The sequence below is a fragment of the Aythya marila genome (assembly GCF_965140915.1).
Source record: "Aythya marila genome assembly, chromosome: 1".
NCBI classification, from domain to species: domain Eukaryota; kingdom Metazoa; phylum Chordata; class Aves; order Anseriformes; family Anatidae; genus Aythya; species Aythya marila.
Window position 1 is genome coordinate 180,861,216 of NC_139042.1, and position 17,233 is coordinate 180,878,448.

The 17,233-nt window shown below is 42.4% G+C and overlaps 1 protein-coding gene across 1 annotated transcript; it reads left to right on the forward strand.

Annotated features, from left to right (window-relative positions):
* The first annotated feature begins 2,053 nt into the window (after window positions 1–2,053).
* On the forward strand, window positions 2,054–10,828 carry CAV2 (caveolin 2). Its single transcript, XM_082781134.1, has 3 exons — window positions 2,054–2,348; window positions 2,442–2,629; window positions 9,309–10,828. Exons 1-3 carry the CDS (start codon window positions 2,202–2,204, stop codon window positions 9,457–9,459), a joined length of 486 nt encoding a protein of 161 aa, XP_082637260.1. The 5' UTR covers window positions 2,054–2,201; the 3' UTR covers window positions 9,460–10,828.
* The last annotated feature ends 6,405 nt before the right edge of the window (window positions 10,829–17,233 follow it).

The following is a 17,233-nucleotide window of genomic DNA, read 5'->3' on the forward strand; positions in this document are numbered from 1 at the left end:
TAATTCATATACAAATCATTTCCAAAATAACTGCCAGTTATTGAACACAGCATATTGTAAAGGGTTCTCAATAAACAACATCCCAAGTCGTCTACAGTCTTGAACTTTTTATTGCTTTTAAACAGGCTTTTCATGAAAAATATTATTCTTTCAGGATCAATTGCATCACTTTGTTTCAAATCCTCCAGTCCTCAGAGATTATAAAGGAAAATTATTCATTTTCCATAGAGCTGTCTTGACAGACATGGTTTATCAGCTATTAAAATAACAGCTTTCAAAAACAGATGGACATTAACAAAAAAGTACTTGTCTTATTTTTATAACGGGGCTGATACTCCAAGACCACTCTCCAGTGAGGGGCTGTGACCTGGGCGATCTTGCAAGGAGAGCCACCCCCTTGCTTTTAGCAAACTTGGCTCTCAGCACAGGGAGCTACAGGCTTGATGTTCCAGCTGGCTGGTGGAGTGAGATGCAGGAGGAGTGGCTGGGAAGTGGGTAGGTCTGTTCAGGAGCAGCACTGCACCCCAATCCATGTCCAGTCCAGTGAGAGGGAAGGTAAAAAGTAGTTGACATAAACCAGAACAGTCTGACTTCAGTAGCTACAGGGCTAGTTTGGCATCCTCCGCTGGTAGCACCTACCTTGGTACCAGCACCAAACCCAAATTTGTGTGTCCGACCCAAGCAGCCACCAGAAGCCCACTGAATGCCTTCAAGCTGCCCTCACTGCTGGAACAGCAGCTCCACATACCTAGAGGTTAAAAAAAAAAAATTGCTGGACAGAAGCATCCTAAGGAGTGGGATTGAACCTCGACCTGGACAATTGGCCTTTTTGTTCCACCCACTCAAAAAAATAAATAAATAAATAAAAAATTAAAAAAGATTAATTGGGTGTGAGGGTAGAAATGTAGCTCAGAAGTATGTCCCAAGTCATCACACTGTTTCTTTGCTTGCATTTGAACCTATTGTAAACTGTTATTTGCGAGCCTTTACGGTTAGTGAGCCACAGCTACACTGCTGGATCTAAATCATTTACGTGACACCAGTAGCACTAAACTCATTAGGGGGGAAGAAAAAAGCATCAACACGAGCTACGCAGAGATGCAAAGCTTTTCTGCAGAAGTTATCCGGTCAAGAACAATGCAGTATGGCGCAGAGCATTGTATTAGGTGATTTCCTACCCAAAACTTGGACAGTTATTTTTATATCACTTTCCTGTGAGCTTCACTAAGCTTAAGGTTGTTCTTAATTTAACACGTTGGTGAAAAGCAAAGAAAATTACTAGTGATTAGTAGTGCCAGCTTCTTTCCGATTTAACGAGCCTGGATCATTGATTAGCAATGTCACTTTTCTTTCTGTGAGAGATCATGGAAATTAGGAGATATTTCTTCACAGAAAGAGCAGTCAGGAATTGGAGCGGGTTGCCCAGGGAGGTGGTGGCGTCACCATCTCTGGGGGTGTTCAAGGAAAGGTTGGACGTGGTGCATACAGACGTGGTTTGTTGGGTGACATTAGTGGTAGGGGATGGTTGGACCAGATGATCTTGGAGGTCTTTTACCACTTTAATGATTATTCTATGATTCTATGGCTGTTGGATGCAGCAGAAATGTACAATTGATGGTGCATCAGCTCTCAACGTAGATGAACGCTATCAGTCGCTGCTAGCTGTCATTCGAGCCACTTACTCACTTTTATATCGAGCGCTCTCAGGCTTAAACCACGTTCACGAATAAAATAGAGGAAATAAATTGCACGGGCTGCAGCCAAAACCCAGGGAGGACACGGTAACAGCCTGTACTGATGGGTGGACAATTTTATTGCGGCAACCGCCCGGCGGTTTGGGCAGGACCGGCTGGGCAGGGGAGCCGCGGAGGGCAGCGGCCCCACACCTCCCCTCCTCCTGCCTTCCCCCGGGGGCTGGCAGGAGGGCGGCAGGTCCCCAAACCCGGTCGGGGCCGGCGGAGACCCCCGGGAGGGCAGCGCGGGGCCTGCGCCCGAGGCGAAGCCCCGGCCCCCAGCAGCCGCCCGGTGCCGCCCGCCCCGCGGCAGGGGCGGCCGCAGCCCGGGGCCTCCTCCCCGGCCCGGGGCCCCGGAGCGGGGCTCAGCAGGGCGGAGCCCGGCGCTCCCGCTCCGCCCCAGCCCGCCGGAGCCGCGGCGGCCGGGGCCGGACAGGGCAGGGCCGGGCCGGGCCGGGCAGCAGCGCCATGGGGCTGGAGACGGAGAAGGCGGACACCCGCATCTTCATGGACGACGACAACTTCCCGCCGGGCGGCCCCGCGCTGTCCGAGGCGGAGAAGTACGCGGAGGACGAGCAGGACCGGGACCCCCACGGGCTCAACGCCCACCTGCAGGTGGGTCGGGGCGGGCTGGGGCTGGGGCTGGGGCGGGGGCAGGGAGCGGAGCGGAGCGGGGGCAGCGGCTGACGGCGCCGCTTCTTCTTCCAGCTGGGCTTCGAGGACGTGATCGCCGAGCCCGAGCTGACCCACTCCTTCGACAAGGTCTGGATCTGCAGCCACGCGCTCTTCGAGCTCAGCAAGTACGTGCTCTACAAGCTCCTCAGCCTGCTGCTCGCCGTGCCGCTGGCCCTGGTGGCCGGGATCGTGTTCGCGGCGCTCAGCTGCCTACACGTCTGGTGAGTGCGCCCCGCGCCGCCCCGGCGAACGGCGGACAGGTCAACCCGCGCCGCTCGCTGCGTGTTACAGGGGAGGGAGGTGAAGACGCTGCTTTTGCGGTGATTCCGCCCCACGCCTTGCTGTGTAAGCTCCTTGGGGCTGAGAGCCTGTCCCAGCGTTTCTATAGCGCCTCGGCTGGCTCTGTTAATAGTAATGGCCGCTTGTTTCTGTAAACCGGAGTACAGAAGTTGTTAAAATGTGTTGAGGATGAGAGGCAACAGGCACAAACTGAAGCACGGGAAGTTCTGGCTCAATATGAGGGGCACTTCTTTACTGTGAGGGTGACAGAGCACTGGGACAGGTTGCCCAGAGAGTTTATGGGGTCTCCTTCTGTGGAGATACTCAGAACCCACCTGGATGCGATCCTGTGCAAAGTGCTCTGGGTGATCCTGCTCGGCAGAGGGGTTGGACTACGTGATCTCCACAGGTCCCTTCCAACCATTCTATGATTCTGTGTTTTAAGTGAAAGACCTGGGCAGAAGTATTACCTGCACCTGACACCTTCTCAGTAAGGTTACCTCTTCCCTTTTTTGTCCTCATGGCCTGAAGAAAGCTTTTGAGGGCCCAGCTTGTGCTTTCTTTGCTACTGTCACAAAGTCTGCTGTCACTGCCTTATATCTGGTACATGGCCAGCTCTAGGTGCAGTGCCCCAAATCACTTCCACCTAGGCAAAGAACCCTTTCAGAGCTCAGGCAAGCTGCTTCTGACTATGGCCCAGGTTCACAGGCGAATACAGTTGCTCTCCAAGCCAGTAAAGCTGGTGTACCTGAAACAGAAAATACTGGCAAAATACCAGGGAAGAGTATCTTGAACCCAGAAAGGCAGTTGATTGTGGAGAAGGAAGAAAGACAGGAGAAAGAATAATATTGAGAAGAGAATTGAAAATCCATCAGGCTGCAGAGGAAGGGATGAATGTGGATTATCAATGTCGCTCCTAGACTAGGATTTTCCATATACATAGGTTCTGGCCAAAGTCTCATTTGACTTGGGTAGTACTGGAATCATGTTTTCCTTTGGTAAGGAAAACAAAATACAATCCAGAAACTGGAAAACAGACTCAAAATGCTAGAAATACATTGGATGTATGAACCTCTGATTGCAGTCCTTTGGTTGCAGATTTCAGTTTTCCAAAGTGGAATGGACATTTGGGTTGATGATGTCATTATAAGCCACTTCAAAAACTGATTAACTCAAATTTTGGAGCATGGAGAGTTTGTATAATATCCAAAGGAGTTGTGATCTAATTTAAAGCCACCCACCCGCTACTTCTCTGGCCCTCAAATCATCATATAGTGTGCCCAGACTTCTAGATCTGCCTTTGGTCACTGTGCTGTACTGTACCATAACTGCAAAAGGGTACAGTAGGCAAACAGATTTAAATAGTGGAGTATCGATGGAATAATTCACAGATACACAATTTATTAAGACTAATAAGTTTTTGTGCTTCCAAATGATCTTGTATCTGTATTTCACAGCCTGGATACATAGACGTTTCACTGAACCAGGACTCAGAGGTCTATTTCTATTTATGCAAGTGGTCCCTAGTGACTCTCAGGAGCTATGGATTCCCAGAGCATCTGAAATAGAACTGACTGAATGTGGCACTCAATTTTGGAAAGTTTCCCTTGACTTCCTGTGAACACAAGTGTTTCCCGACTAAATAATTTTATGTCCCCAGTTTCATTGTCAATATGGAGGTGATCTTTTATTTTGATCTTCCTTGCAACTGAATGAGTATGAAAAAAATTGCATAGCTCAGAAAAGCTATCTGCACCCCTTTGGATCCCACCCAATGCTACAATCCAAAGCCAACACAGTCTAGTCTTCCCACAGACACAACCTGGGTTTGTTCCAACACAAAGGTTGAACACACTGAGCCTATGTTAACTTTTTCTGCAGCTCCCAGCATTCCAGCTATCTTGGGATTAAGGATTTCAAAGTCTCTACATTTGGGAGGGTAGTTCAAGAGCAACAGATATCAGAGGTAATAAAGGGTCAAGCCATAGGGATCCTAAATACATGGTATTGGCTTCTATGTAATCCCAATGGGCCTGGAAAAATAGTAGCTCCTTGTTTTATGGGTGAGGGGAAGGGCATTTTATTGTAACTCTGTCTTCAGCTGTTGAAACGTCATGGGAAAACTCTGAGCACACCCTCCCACATGGCTGCCTGCAGGAGGGCTTATCGGAGTCTCTGTGCCTCCCTCAGTGCATCCAAACCATTGAGATGATGACGTTGATCAGTTGCAGGGAAACCTTTCCCCAAGGATAAATGTGAAACTGCTTCAACAACAAAAGTCCACAAAAGTCTGACAGTGCTCCTCATGCATCAAGGACGCTTCATGAGTTGTACCCCTCATATCTGAGGGTAAATGCTGTCTTTCATCAGCAAAAAGAGCTCTAAAAAAGAAAGCAAGCACATGAGACATCACGGAAAGCAAAAAGAAAACCGAGTAAGAAATACATAATAATACACCATAATTTTTTTATGACCTATAAAAAATGAGCATACTATGGTTCTGTTCTCAAACTGGCTTCTTGAGCTGGATTCCAGATATACATTGCCTGGTGAAAGATAGCAATGAGTCAAAACTGCAATAGCTAGCAGGTTAGTAACCTACACAGAAGCTAGTTCAAGAAAGGCTACTTCTCTCTATTGCTTCTCTTTTACTCTTGGCTGTCATTCTTGGCACAGACTACACATTCAGGAGTCGTCAGACCAACTTTTAACATCCTTCTGTGAATATCTGAGCAAACTTTTAAACGTGGTCTTGGACAGAAGCTGTTAAGGTTACTGGTTTTTGAATATAAGCAGGATACTGCTAGTTTTCCAGGCAGCCCATGCAAAATCATGACCTTTATGATAGATCAGGTACTAATTCTCGTTCCAAGCCACACATTTGCAAACTCTTGAAAATCAGCGCTTGAACCTCACATACACTTTTTTGTAGTCTTATCTGAAAAGTGTTCTCATATGTTATTTGTTTATACTGAGAATCAGTGCATCATTTAAGAATCCATAACCTGAGTCTTGGGTCTGAGATGAACGCTTAAGCATAAGGACTCAGCCAGCTTTGTACTCTTGTCATCTGCTAGAGTCACAGTTAGTCTGAGATCCTCTTAGCTTGAGCTTCTATGCACAGTGCTAAGATGTAGCCAAAGGCATACACACAGAAAAGTAGATATGGGCATGCATTATCTCTTACCTCATTCTCCACAGCTTCTATTTGTATCACTTTTACTATCATAGTCAACCCTGAAATCCCTACATGCCTGTCTGAAATCGAAAGAAGTTACAGTTCAGCTGTGCCATGAAGGTGGCCTCATGGTCTGGTGTTGTCCTGCTGTATACGCATGTCTTCTGAACAGGAAGTAGGCAGATGTTGTTTTGCTTCCTTTTTAGTTTTATCTTTTCCAGTCTACCTAGGTCCTGGGATGTACAATGCAGTCATAAGTAGCCCAAGGGTTACTAGGACTCTACAAGAAGCTCTGAAACTGCTAGTCAATATTTAGGAGTCTGTTCACAATACTTGCTTATATTGTAGTGTCATACAAGGCTTTTAATTCAAAATCATGATATAGTGCACACACAAACCCAGAGCTGGGTAATTTAACCACTGGATGATACAGTATTGGAAAAATAGCATTAAGACATGTCTGGGATTCCATTTTGAAAGACATTGCAGGAGAAGATGTGATTCTTCACTTTAAAGCGAGAATTTGAATTAATAGGGAATTACTACTCCAAACACATTGCCCAGCTCTATAAAAAGTTGAACTGCCTCCTGAGAAATCAAAAATATCTTTATAAATGAGAATTAAGTTGTTCTTTGCTATTTTGAAGAGGTGCTTGGTTCTTGACAATGTTTCATTAGGAAGTAGCAGGGAAAAAAAGTAAAATGAGCAAAAGTGAGAAAGGATGATGGGTATAATACCGTAGATGTCATTCCTTGAACAGAAAGAAAAGAAAAAAAAAGAATAGGGTGGAACAAGGAGGATAATCTGCTCATTTCAGGTCAACAGCTCCCAAAAGAGGTGACTCCTACTTAGTGAGAGGATGGGTATTTTATAATATATATACATAGAACAATTTAGTGATAGGTCATGCAGGTAGCTGAAATACCTATATCAAAAAATCCTTCAGCTTAGATATCAAATTCAGAACATATACATAGATACATATATAGATATGTATGCATATTATTAATGTTAGAAAATACTAAGCAGACTGACTTTTATTTAAAAATTGAAAGCTATTTACATTAATTAGTTTTGTTTGCTAGCATGTTTCACATATCCTCCTATGGAGATAGCCTATGCTGTTTTCAGCATGCATTTACCATAAAATTGGATAATAAATATAAAAAGATTACAGAACATTATCAAAACGTTGCTATTTATTGTGTTTAACATTATTGAAAGATGTTGATTTCTGGTGCTATGTAGATGATCTCTGTAGTAGTTGCAGGTAGCATGATCACTGCTTTTCCAGCCTTTCCTAATGAACTCCTTGTGCATCACTGCATCCTTCTGTGAAACTTGCATAATGTGGTATTTGGTTAGTTTGTGTGATCCAGTTTATGGAGGATCCAATAGAAATATAAACTTTTCTGCTTCCCTGCAAATCAGTTAGATTTAAAAAAAAAAAGATGCAGGCCAAATTGAATTTAGATGGTAGCTGAGAAGCAGCAGCCTTTACAAACTAAACTGAAATGGGAAAGGGGTGAAGTCAACAAAAGCTGAGTAGTCATTTCTGGTGTTTTCCCCATGTTGCTTGGAGAAATACCATTTTTTTTCCCTTTGCATTACTGATGTTTATCAACTGTGTGCTAACAAGTGAAGCCCTGATTTTAAATTCTATAAATTATCTATCCTATATACACTGATACGATATGTGATTATAAAGCAGATAGTTTACAGGGTTCAGTATAAAACTATAGGTACAGTATTCCTGTAACTCTCACAGTTCTATATAATGTGTATACTACTAGCTGTTTCAGCAGAGACAAAGAAAGAGATGGTTTTAGAAAAACTATTCTTGTTATAATCCATCTGGGTTAGTTTAGAGCGCAGCACAGACATACTAGTATATGGCTTGCACTGTGTGTTAGAAGCTGAGAATCCAGTTAGACAAACATTAAAAATATATTTTTTAATTCTGACACTTTAGGTAAAAACTTTAACTTTCTTAAAATGTACCCCCTTTTTGTTTTGTTTTGTTTTGTTTTGTTTTGTTTTTCCTACACTGTTATTCTGAGCAGCACTCACTGGAAATACACAATACATATTTTTCAGACCTGTGATAAAATTAACTACTTTGTCTAATACTTTCTTCATCCCATCCAAAGTCAATGACAGTTCTGCACCAGAATTATGTGGAAGCAAGACTGGCCTCTTAAATTTTGAATGCAACAGTGAACTAGAAGAGTTTATTGTCTTTATCAAAGAAATCTGTATCTTTTACCTAACACAGGAAATACACGTTAGCTATAGCACACAGATTTTTGAAAACCTTGTTCTAGTACCACTTCAGTATTACATAAATTATTTATACTTTGGATTTGTCTGTACCCATTGGGCTTAGTGAAATGACTAAGGGTTTTGGCCAGAAAGTGATTAGAAAAGGAGAATAACTTACACTAGTGTGATTACATACCTTGCATCTGCTGGCCCTGGTGAACCAGCCGTATGTGCTCTGGTGTTAGTCTGCTTAGCCCGAGGCACTGCTCATGGCATTGCCTTGGAGTTGGGGCATATGGAGAGCATACAAGCTCAGCAGACTGGAAGCACACAATGTTCAAGTATGCACCCTGAGTGGAAAAAAAGGAAAGAAAAAAAAAAAAAAGAGAGAGAGATCTTTTCCCTGGTCAAGAGTTTTGACCTCTTTCTACCATAGTTTTTCACCCATAAGTGAAAAGCTTCAAGATGTCTACAAGATTCCTTGTATAGGAAGTTTGGCACGTCTCCTACAATGGCAATTAAATGTAGCTGAATGTCACTTTACTGATTCTGTTTATTGGAGCAGCTTGCAACAGTGATGGTGGAATGATGGTAGAATGAATGGCGAGGTGTGTGTGTGAGAGAGAGAGAAAAGAGATGCCAGAAGAAATATCAGACAAAGGACAAAAGAATGTCCCAAACAGATCATAAAGAACACTGTTTCCAGTCAGTCAAACTGGGGAGTGTGTGGTTTCTGTCAAGCCCCCAGGACCCACACTCTGGTTCCTTAAAGGACAGCTCTGTCCTTCAACCACAGTGGGATGGCTGCGAGGTTGCAGCCCGTCACATACACCATCCCCTCCAGCAGCAGGAAGAGACAGCAAAAATTCACCCCTATGAAAGGTATGTCCAAAAATTAGCTCAGTGTTGGCATTTAAGAAGCAGAGACATGATGAGGACTAGCAAGCTATTGCACACAAGTGAGCATATATGTCGTGGTGCTTATGCATGGGTAGATGTGAGGCTGTGAGAGAGCGAAATCTACATAGAGTACAAGTGTCTAAGATAACATTGCTTAGAGATTTAGAGTCATAAAATCACCTTCCTTTTGCATAAGATCTCACACTTGGGTTTTGTTATCTCGATTTCCAAATGCTGTATTGGCAATAATCTTACAAATCTTCCATGTGCTCTTTTACAGGGTTGTGGTGCCATTTGTGAGAACCTGTCTCATGGTCTTGCCTTCCGTGCAAACCATATGGAAGAGCCTGACGGATGTTTTCATTGAACCTTTCTTTCATAGCGTGGGCCGATGCTTTGCCATGGTTAATATACGCCTGGATCAAGAGTAAACGTCGGGGATGCAACAGTGCTGTAATTGTAGATGGTGTTATACCTCTTCGCTAATGTAACATGCAAGCACTTACCATTCATTCCAAACTGTTAAGATGACAATGGCTGGTTTAAGTGGGAACATGCTATTATTCTAAAACTCATTTATTTTCAGGGAATCGATTTAAGACTAAGTAGGCAGTTTTCATATCTTGCTATTTTAACAACAGAATAAATGTGGAATAAGTTGGCAACACTTTATTTTAATGGTACGTTGATTGCTAGATTACAGGAGAATTCTCTTGGAGGTTTAATTGCCATCACAGTGATAATGATTGGCGCTATTACTATAAATTTTTAAATTGGTAGGCTGGGATACTTCAGGTGAAAATGGTCCCAAGGGTTTCACGCTGACTTTACTACGATTCCAACAGGGATAACTTTTGGCCCTCACTACGTAGAATGATATACTCAGTCCTTCATTATCCACAGCTAAAATGAATGTGACTAATTGCATAAGTATTCAGAGAAATTAACTGTTGTGTAATTATCCTATATCGGGGAAAAAGATCCCTGTAAGTTTATCCCTTAAAATAAGGTGTTACCTAATGATTTGGATCATCAACTAATATGTATATTTTATTTAATGAGAAGTTAACTTTGCTGTATATTTTGTACCTTTGTAAATGGCACTTGATCAGCTTTCTTTTAACTATTATTTTTATGGTATTTGAACTCTAACAAACTTATTAGGCAGCCAGAGTAAGACACTGCAAAAATGACTTCAGATAACTAAAATTTCGATTTATAAATTATGCAGATTTTTAAGTGTTGCTGTGCAATTCTAGTATATCCATTATATATAGTTGTGTGTAAAAGAAAAGATAACAAGTTTTTTCATACAAAACTATGCAAAAGAGTTGGAAATATCTGTTTATGAGAAATGTTTTTTATTAAAAATGGGCTGTAGTAAACACAACCCTGCCTATTTCTGTGTATTATCTGTATGAACATTGTGATATTTTAAATTATAGACACTATGCTGGCACTTTAACTAGGTGGCAAGCTGTTAAATATGTCAAGTAAGTGTAATGGGTATCCTTATCTAATTCTCCTTATCTATTGACATGACTTCCCATGTTGCTTATTTACTAATTAAAGCCTAACCCATAAAAAAAGCCTTTCTTCGGTCTGCACCTAATAGGGCTTGTAAACAAGAGTAATAGAACAGATATGGAGATACATTAAAATTAAATTAGCCTGGGATTTATGCTGCTGTTTTCCATCAATTGCAAAATGTTTTTATGATTTAAAATTTTATTTTCTAAAATACCACCAGAGATTTCTTGTCAAAAAAGACAAATAATAAAATAATAAAATGTCACCTTCTTCCAATTTTCAGCTTCTTTTTTTTTTCAGGTTTTTCAACTTTTTAAAAAGCTCTTAGAATGCTGCACAGCTTAGAATACTATACAGTTATTCCAAAATGTGACATAGGGAAAAGAAGTGGATGAGCATTGACACAGTGCCTCTACTGTCAACTGTATTTAACTTATTTATAGCAGAAAAGGATGTATCTCTTTGTGTCAAATCAAGTCCAGACAGAATGTTTCTCTGATGCAGGTCTCTTGATGCAGAATTTTGGCTATATTCAAAAAAAGCTTAATTCTTTTTAAGGGCACATGCTTTATTTACAAGTGAACTGCAGAATTGTCCTTTTCTTGCTCATTGGCCTACAGAAGCTAACTAATGATGCATATTCTTTGTACATTAAGAACATCTTTGTACATTAAAAACACCGTTTCCATGTGTCACAAAGAGGGATGCATATGGCTTTCAAAAACTGGATCTTAATGACTGGTGCCCACTAAAACTTCTCGGGAGTTCCATCCTCTGCAAGAAGTTAGCTTACTTTTCAGATGTGCTCTTCAAAAGACCTTTCTTTTGTTAAGAACAGAAATACATCTTTTGAAAATAAAAATTAATCAGGCCAGGCTTGAATTCTTTTGATTTTTTTTTTCTTCTACAAAGTCCAAAGACGTTTACAAATACATTTTTCACAAAAATATCCCCATGATGAATTCATTAAAAAATAAAAATAAAAATAAAAACCAGTCAGTGCTGGTTCCTGTGTCTGAAAGTAGTCCTTTAAAAGCTTGAAATCTGAGAGAACTCAGGTGTGCATCCAACCCTGAGACTAGGGCCATTCCCTAGAGAAAAATGTAGTAATTTAGGTCATGTACTACTGGGTATATGCATTTTTCAATAGCTTACTGAAGTCAGCTGCCTCTAGCTACCACAGAGAATAAAGTAGAATGATTTCTTGGTCCTTGTGTTTTGGGCCTTTCTGTGTGTCATTAATTGGTTCTTTCCACCATTTCTCTAGCTGTTACTGCTAGGTGTTAATCTGCCCCAGGCAGCTCTGGATTCCAGCATTGCCTGCATTCCATGGATTTGTCACTTCTGACACTTCACACAGCTCTTCCACAGCTGATACTGCCCATGGCTCTCAGCACTGGTGGACAGCAGGGAGGGAATGGGCGCTGGCTCTCAGTTATGTTCTCAAGTGCAGGGATCAGTTTCTTAAGTTCTTTTCTAACTCTTTTGAAATCTGAACGAATGATACCAACTGATATCTTAACAGCAATGTACAAATAAGAATTTAGGCAAAAAGAAGAATCCAGAAACTTCATCTCATTTTCTATTACAAGTTTAGGAAAATTGCACCTGATTCAGGCCATCTACTTTGGACTTTGCGTCCTCTTCCTCTCTTTGAAATGGGGAAAATGTTGCTCTTAGCAAAAGTAAACTTTCCATCATTATGCTAGAGTTAGCAGGGTAAGTAAATAAAAAAGTATGGGATGTTCCAATTGCCTTTATTTACTGCAGACCTTAGATTCACAATCATGAACTGGAGATTCAGTTCTGTCATGCAAAATGTTTCGGTATTGTGTTTTTCATGGAAGTCACATCTAACATACAGACATAACCCCAAATTTGGGCCTTTTTCCTTTTAATTCACAACAAAATTTAGCCCACATTCTCATGACAACTATAGAATCCTTCTAATCTGACTGTAAGACTTCTATATTTATGTCCTATATTTCTCCACCCTATTTGTTCACCACATAAATTGGCACAAATTCTTAATAGGAACTTTGACATGTTAGTAAACAAGGAGCCCTTTCCCACCTACCCAGTACAGTCACTCAGGCACAGACTGAAATATTCAGAGCATCCCTGCAGCTCTGGGACCTCAGACCACACACTCACATTTACTGGAAGCCAAAGAATGGCAAGCCCATTATTTTTACAGGGTGTGATCTTTTCCCCCACCTGCAGAGATAAAACTACTGCTGTTAGGCTGTACTAACTCTCTTTTAAAAATACATGGAAAAAACATGTGTGTTATTATTTTTTTAAGAAAAAGAAAATGCAAACGGAACACGATCAAACACATTAGTACACTGTGTTCGTGGAGCTCAAGACCTCCAGTGAGCACATTGAACCAGCAGTTCCACATTAAAAACTGAGGTGCTTTCTTCGTGCAAGGATTTACAAGTGAGGGGTGAATTAATAAGGTTAATTTTAGCCTGGTGACACCAATCTTCCACAGCTTATTTCAACAAAATAGAAATGTCTTCTGTAGAGGCAATTCAGAGGAGCTAAGAAAGGTTCGTGCTCAGAACCATCCTCCAGAGAAGACTTTCTACTGATTAATGCGAAATGTTTGGCTTGGCTTGGGTCCTTTCCTCTGCTACAAAATAAATAAATAAACAAACAAATAAATAAATAATAATAATTATAATAAAAATTATTTCCTCCAGAAAGTTTGCAGGCCCATGGAAGCAACTAAAGCTTCATCTAAGTAGTAGGGCAGGCTCTTCTCTGCACATCTGTCTCCTGACTTGAGGCTGAGGTGTTTCACCTGCTGTAAGCATTCAGTTTTTCAGGTTCCCCCTCCCACTATAAGTAGGGATAGAAGGACTCCTTCAGAAGGCATTTTAACAGATCCTACTTTAGACACTTAGATGGAATAAAATGTAGAGATTCATGTTTCTGTTCCAAGCTTTTGAGGAAAAATTGTCTATTTTTCCATCTGCCTCGGTTCAATTTCAGCTCCTTTATCTCCTTATGTACCTGCCTCACCTTTATTTTTATGTTACACTGTCACAGCTCACACCGCTACAACTAGAGGCTGGCATTGCCCATGAAACTTTTACATGGCTAAATTCAGTGACAAAAAATCACGTAAGCCAAGGGAGTGAGTGTTTGAGTGCCAAGAGTGAGGTGCTAGAACAGTCAACGATATGCTAGGACTGGCAGAATGGCACAGAGTGGTGTTGACTGTAACCAGTATTCATGGTCCAGCTTGGTATTTGTCAAGGAATTTGATACCAAAAAGGGTTGAGAAAAAAGCTGCTCCAATTGCTCAAGGTCTGGAAAACTTACATTCAGCTGACGGAATTAAAGCTTTCAATCCATGTGCCTCACCAGCTGAGACAGTTACAAGCTGTCTCAATCGAGACCTACAGGAACTAGCTCCAATAAAGAATGTACACACCTACAGTAGGATTGAGATGCGAGTCAGGCATTTAAATCCAAAACTGTAATCCCTGCCCAGATGCCACCCAGCCAGGAACATGTCTAAACCCAGAAGGCACCTCCCTTTCGTGTAACCTTCCCTCAGTACCTAGAGTTTTATTTTGGTCATGCCTAGAACTGCCCTTGTTTGAGCAACTTGGTAGCTCACCCTCATCTAAGAGAAGAACCCCAAAACAAGGGAAGAGAATGGCTTGGTACCCTGAAAATACACTGATGGCACACCAGCAGAAGGGGACACTTCCCAAAAAATATTTTCCCAAGAGTCCAAATGCATTAGCACACCTCAGATAGGCAAACATTGATCTCAGGTCTCTCACATGTTGGATCACACTTCTAGCCCTCAGGCTGCTGTGCAACATGCTGTGGCAGCAGTGCCTCGGTGTAAAAGGAAATCACTCACAGCTGGAGGCTATGAGAAGAAAGGAATGGGAAGGCAGGCAGCTCACAGTCTCTCCTGGGGAAACCACTCCTTTGACACAAGGAATAAACGGGCCAAATAACAAGAAAGTGTGGTCCTGTATACTGGACCTATATACTGGTGACAAGGGCATCCACCTCAGTGGGAGTATTCCAATTCAGTGAGTTCTGATTTGAAGGACAAAAAGCCTCCAGAGAGCAGGAACAGAAGGGCCACCTTGGATCCTGTAGGACTACAGGTCTGTAAATCAGGGAAACAGCAAAACACCGGGCTGCGCTTTAAACCCATCCCAATGCTTATCATCACGCAGCAGGGTAAGCAGAGCATTCGCAGCTGATAAAAGCTCACTACCAACACTCCTGGCAGCTCAGGCTTTCATCCAGCAAAACGTCCAAAAATGCACATAAAAGGATGCACTGAAGCAGCTCAACAGAAGACACTAAAACACAGAGATCTTCCTCTCCCAAGCCTCAGGTCTTTATGCACTCTGTGTGAGGAAGGCTGCTTGTTGGCAGCCTGTTATCTGACAGCCTAGCTGCTGCTGAAGCTGTACATAAAGAATAGGGCTGATTCTGATCTTGCTGACATTGCAATATATCAGGAGTATTGCTAATACCATAACTGGAATAATTACACAACTTTAAAAAGCAGGGAGGGGGAGGGAGCGGAGTGAGAGGCAGCGTTTGATACCAGACAAAGACATTCAGTGAGCAGTCATGCACATTCAGTTCAGCTTTGTGACTCATTTTCTGACACTATTTTTTAGAGGAATTTTCTCCAATCTATTTTTTGCACTGTATTTATTTTTATTTTTTTTTTCCACTGGTTTCCTACCAGTACCAAGGCTTTTCTTCTCTCAGTGCTCACACCTTGCACGCTCTCTGTTCCATGTTTACAGTCAGTTCTTGGGGTGATCCTGAGGTCTGAAAGTTCAATTAAAGCAAAACTTCTGAGCATTTTTTTTTATTTAGGTATGAAATGCCTAGGCTTGATGTGATGGAAAAAGAAGAAAGGCAGTGAGGTGGCCACCTGAACAGCATACAGTCCTGGTCAATAGTTGACTGGGATTGCTGAAGTGCAGCAAAGCTCAATGAGAAGACAAGTTGTGTGGCATCTGCAAGGCCAGCTTGGGTGCCCACAATCACTGGCAATTTTAGGCCACCCCTGGATGATCCACTCACAGTAACTAAGAGGGGACATCTTCTGCTCTTTCAGAAACCCCCTGCAAGCCTTTTGCATGCCCTTTCCAGATGAGCTATACTGTTCCTCCGTGTGTAAGCACAGCTCCTCGCAGAGCTCCGGCACTCACTGCTGCCAAGTCGCTGGGCGTGAAGTTTATGTGCATTTCTCATGCCCCAGTGATAGAGGAAATGGGCCAGGGCTTTACCCTGACCCATCTCCACAGATGCCACTTCCTCACTCTTACAGCTTGTTCGTACCCATGCAGTTTTCTCTGCAGGATATCTTCCTGGTGGTCAAGCTCAAGCGAGCACTTCCTGGGTTCATCAGCTGTGATAGCCTATTTCAGCTTGTAAGCAGCCTCTCTGGGATTCATCCCATGAGGTCTGTATGTTCCACCAGCTTCCCATATTCTTCCAGCTCTGGTGGTGTTGCATGATTCAGAAATTTCTTTTAAAGGGCATTGAAGTTCTGCAGAAACCATTCCAGGAGCAATTCAGTGCTTCAAGTTAACAAACATATCTCCTATTCTTAGTCATCCCTGAAATATGCAATCATAATAAACAATGGGTCAAAATCTTCCGATGTATGTGCAGGACACTGACTGGGCATGAAACTTTCCTAGAAATGAAAATCAGAACAGTTTTTTGTTTGTTTGTTTTTGAAAAAGTCTAGAGACTACGTCTTTCAATCCGTACATTTGATTTTATGCACACATTGAAATGTTTGGACAGCGACGGGTATTTTAATGATGGCCTAAGTAAATTATTGCATCGATAAAAAAAAAATTACTTTAAAAAATGCCGACTAACTTGGAAAGCTGGAAAACATCCATCTGAAGTTCTGAAGTTTGTGAACAACAGGAACTCTCAAAGCTCACAATTTACTGATGCCCATACCTGTAACACACAGCCCCGTGGACTGCATTTTCAGCAGGTGCATTTATTTGCGTTTAAGACGCCTACATCCATCTCGGCCGCTGGTCCTTTTGATTCGTTTCTCGACCTGCCACAGCTAAGTACGCAGCTGTCAAGATCGTTCTACTTCTGTTGCTGCAATTCCGTGCTAAACGGCACAAGGTCGCCACTTTGCTGTTAGCGTTATAAAGTTTACAACAACAAGGTCTGATTTCCTAATGGAAAGCTGATGGTTGCAAACATCAAAAAAAAAAAAAAAAAAAAAAAAAAAAGGCTAAATATAACTCGGAGTTTACAGCTGCACAGTGCCATTGCATCTGTAACCTGGGCTGTCTGGCACTCGGTGATGAATCCTCGCAGCGTTTATGCCTACACATGCCCCTGGGTTTATAAAGGGCCTGGGGAACAGAGCGTGGCCACCGTGGGTGTCCCACGGAGCCTCTTCAGAAGCGAAGTGCCGGTGGCTAACGGGCAGGGCAGACACGCTGGGGTCAGCCTCCTCCCAGGAAAACACCGTGCCGTTCAAGCGCAGGACTGCTAAATATTTGCATAGCTCCCAAACGAACCGGTTGAGGAGACAGATCACTTTTTCTTCAGCCCGAGGATGTCCCAAGTTCCCACAATTGTTCCTGGGGCGATCGGGAGCGTGTGTAAACTGTGTGTAAACGGTGTGTA

What these genes read in the sequence shown, in the direction of transcription:
- CAV2 (XM_082781134.1), top strand. Translation starts at nt 2,202, where the DNA reads ATGGGGCTGGAGACGGAGAAGGCGGACACCCGCATCTTCATGGACGAC. An exon ending in GGCTCAACGCCCACCTGCAG is followed by an intron (nt 2,349 to 2,441) that starts GTGGGTCGGGGC and finishes TTCTTCTTCCAG; the next exon opens with CTGGGCTTCGAGGACGTGAT. An exon ending in CTCAGCTGCCTACACGTCTG is followed by an intron (nt 2,630 to 9,308) that starts GTGAGTGCGCCC and finishes GCTCTTTTACAG; the next exon opens with GGTTGTGGTGCCATTTGTGA.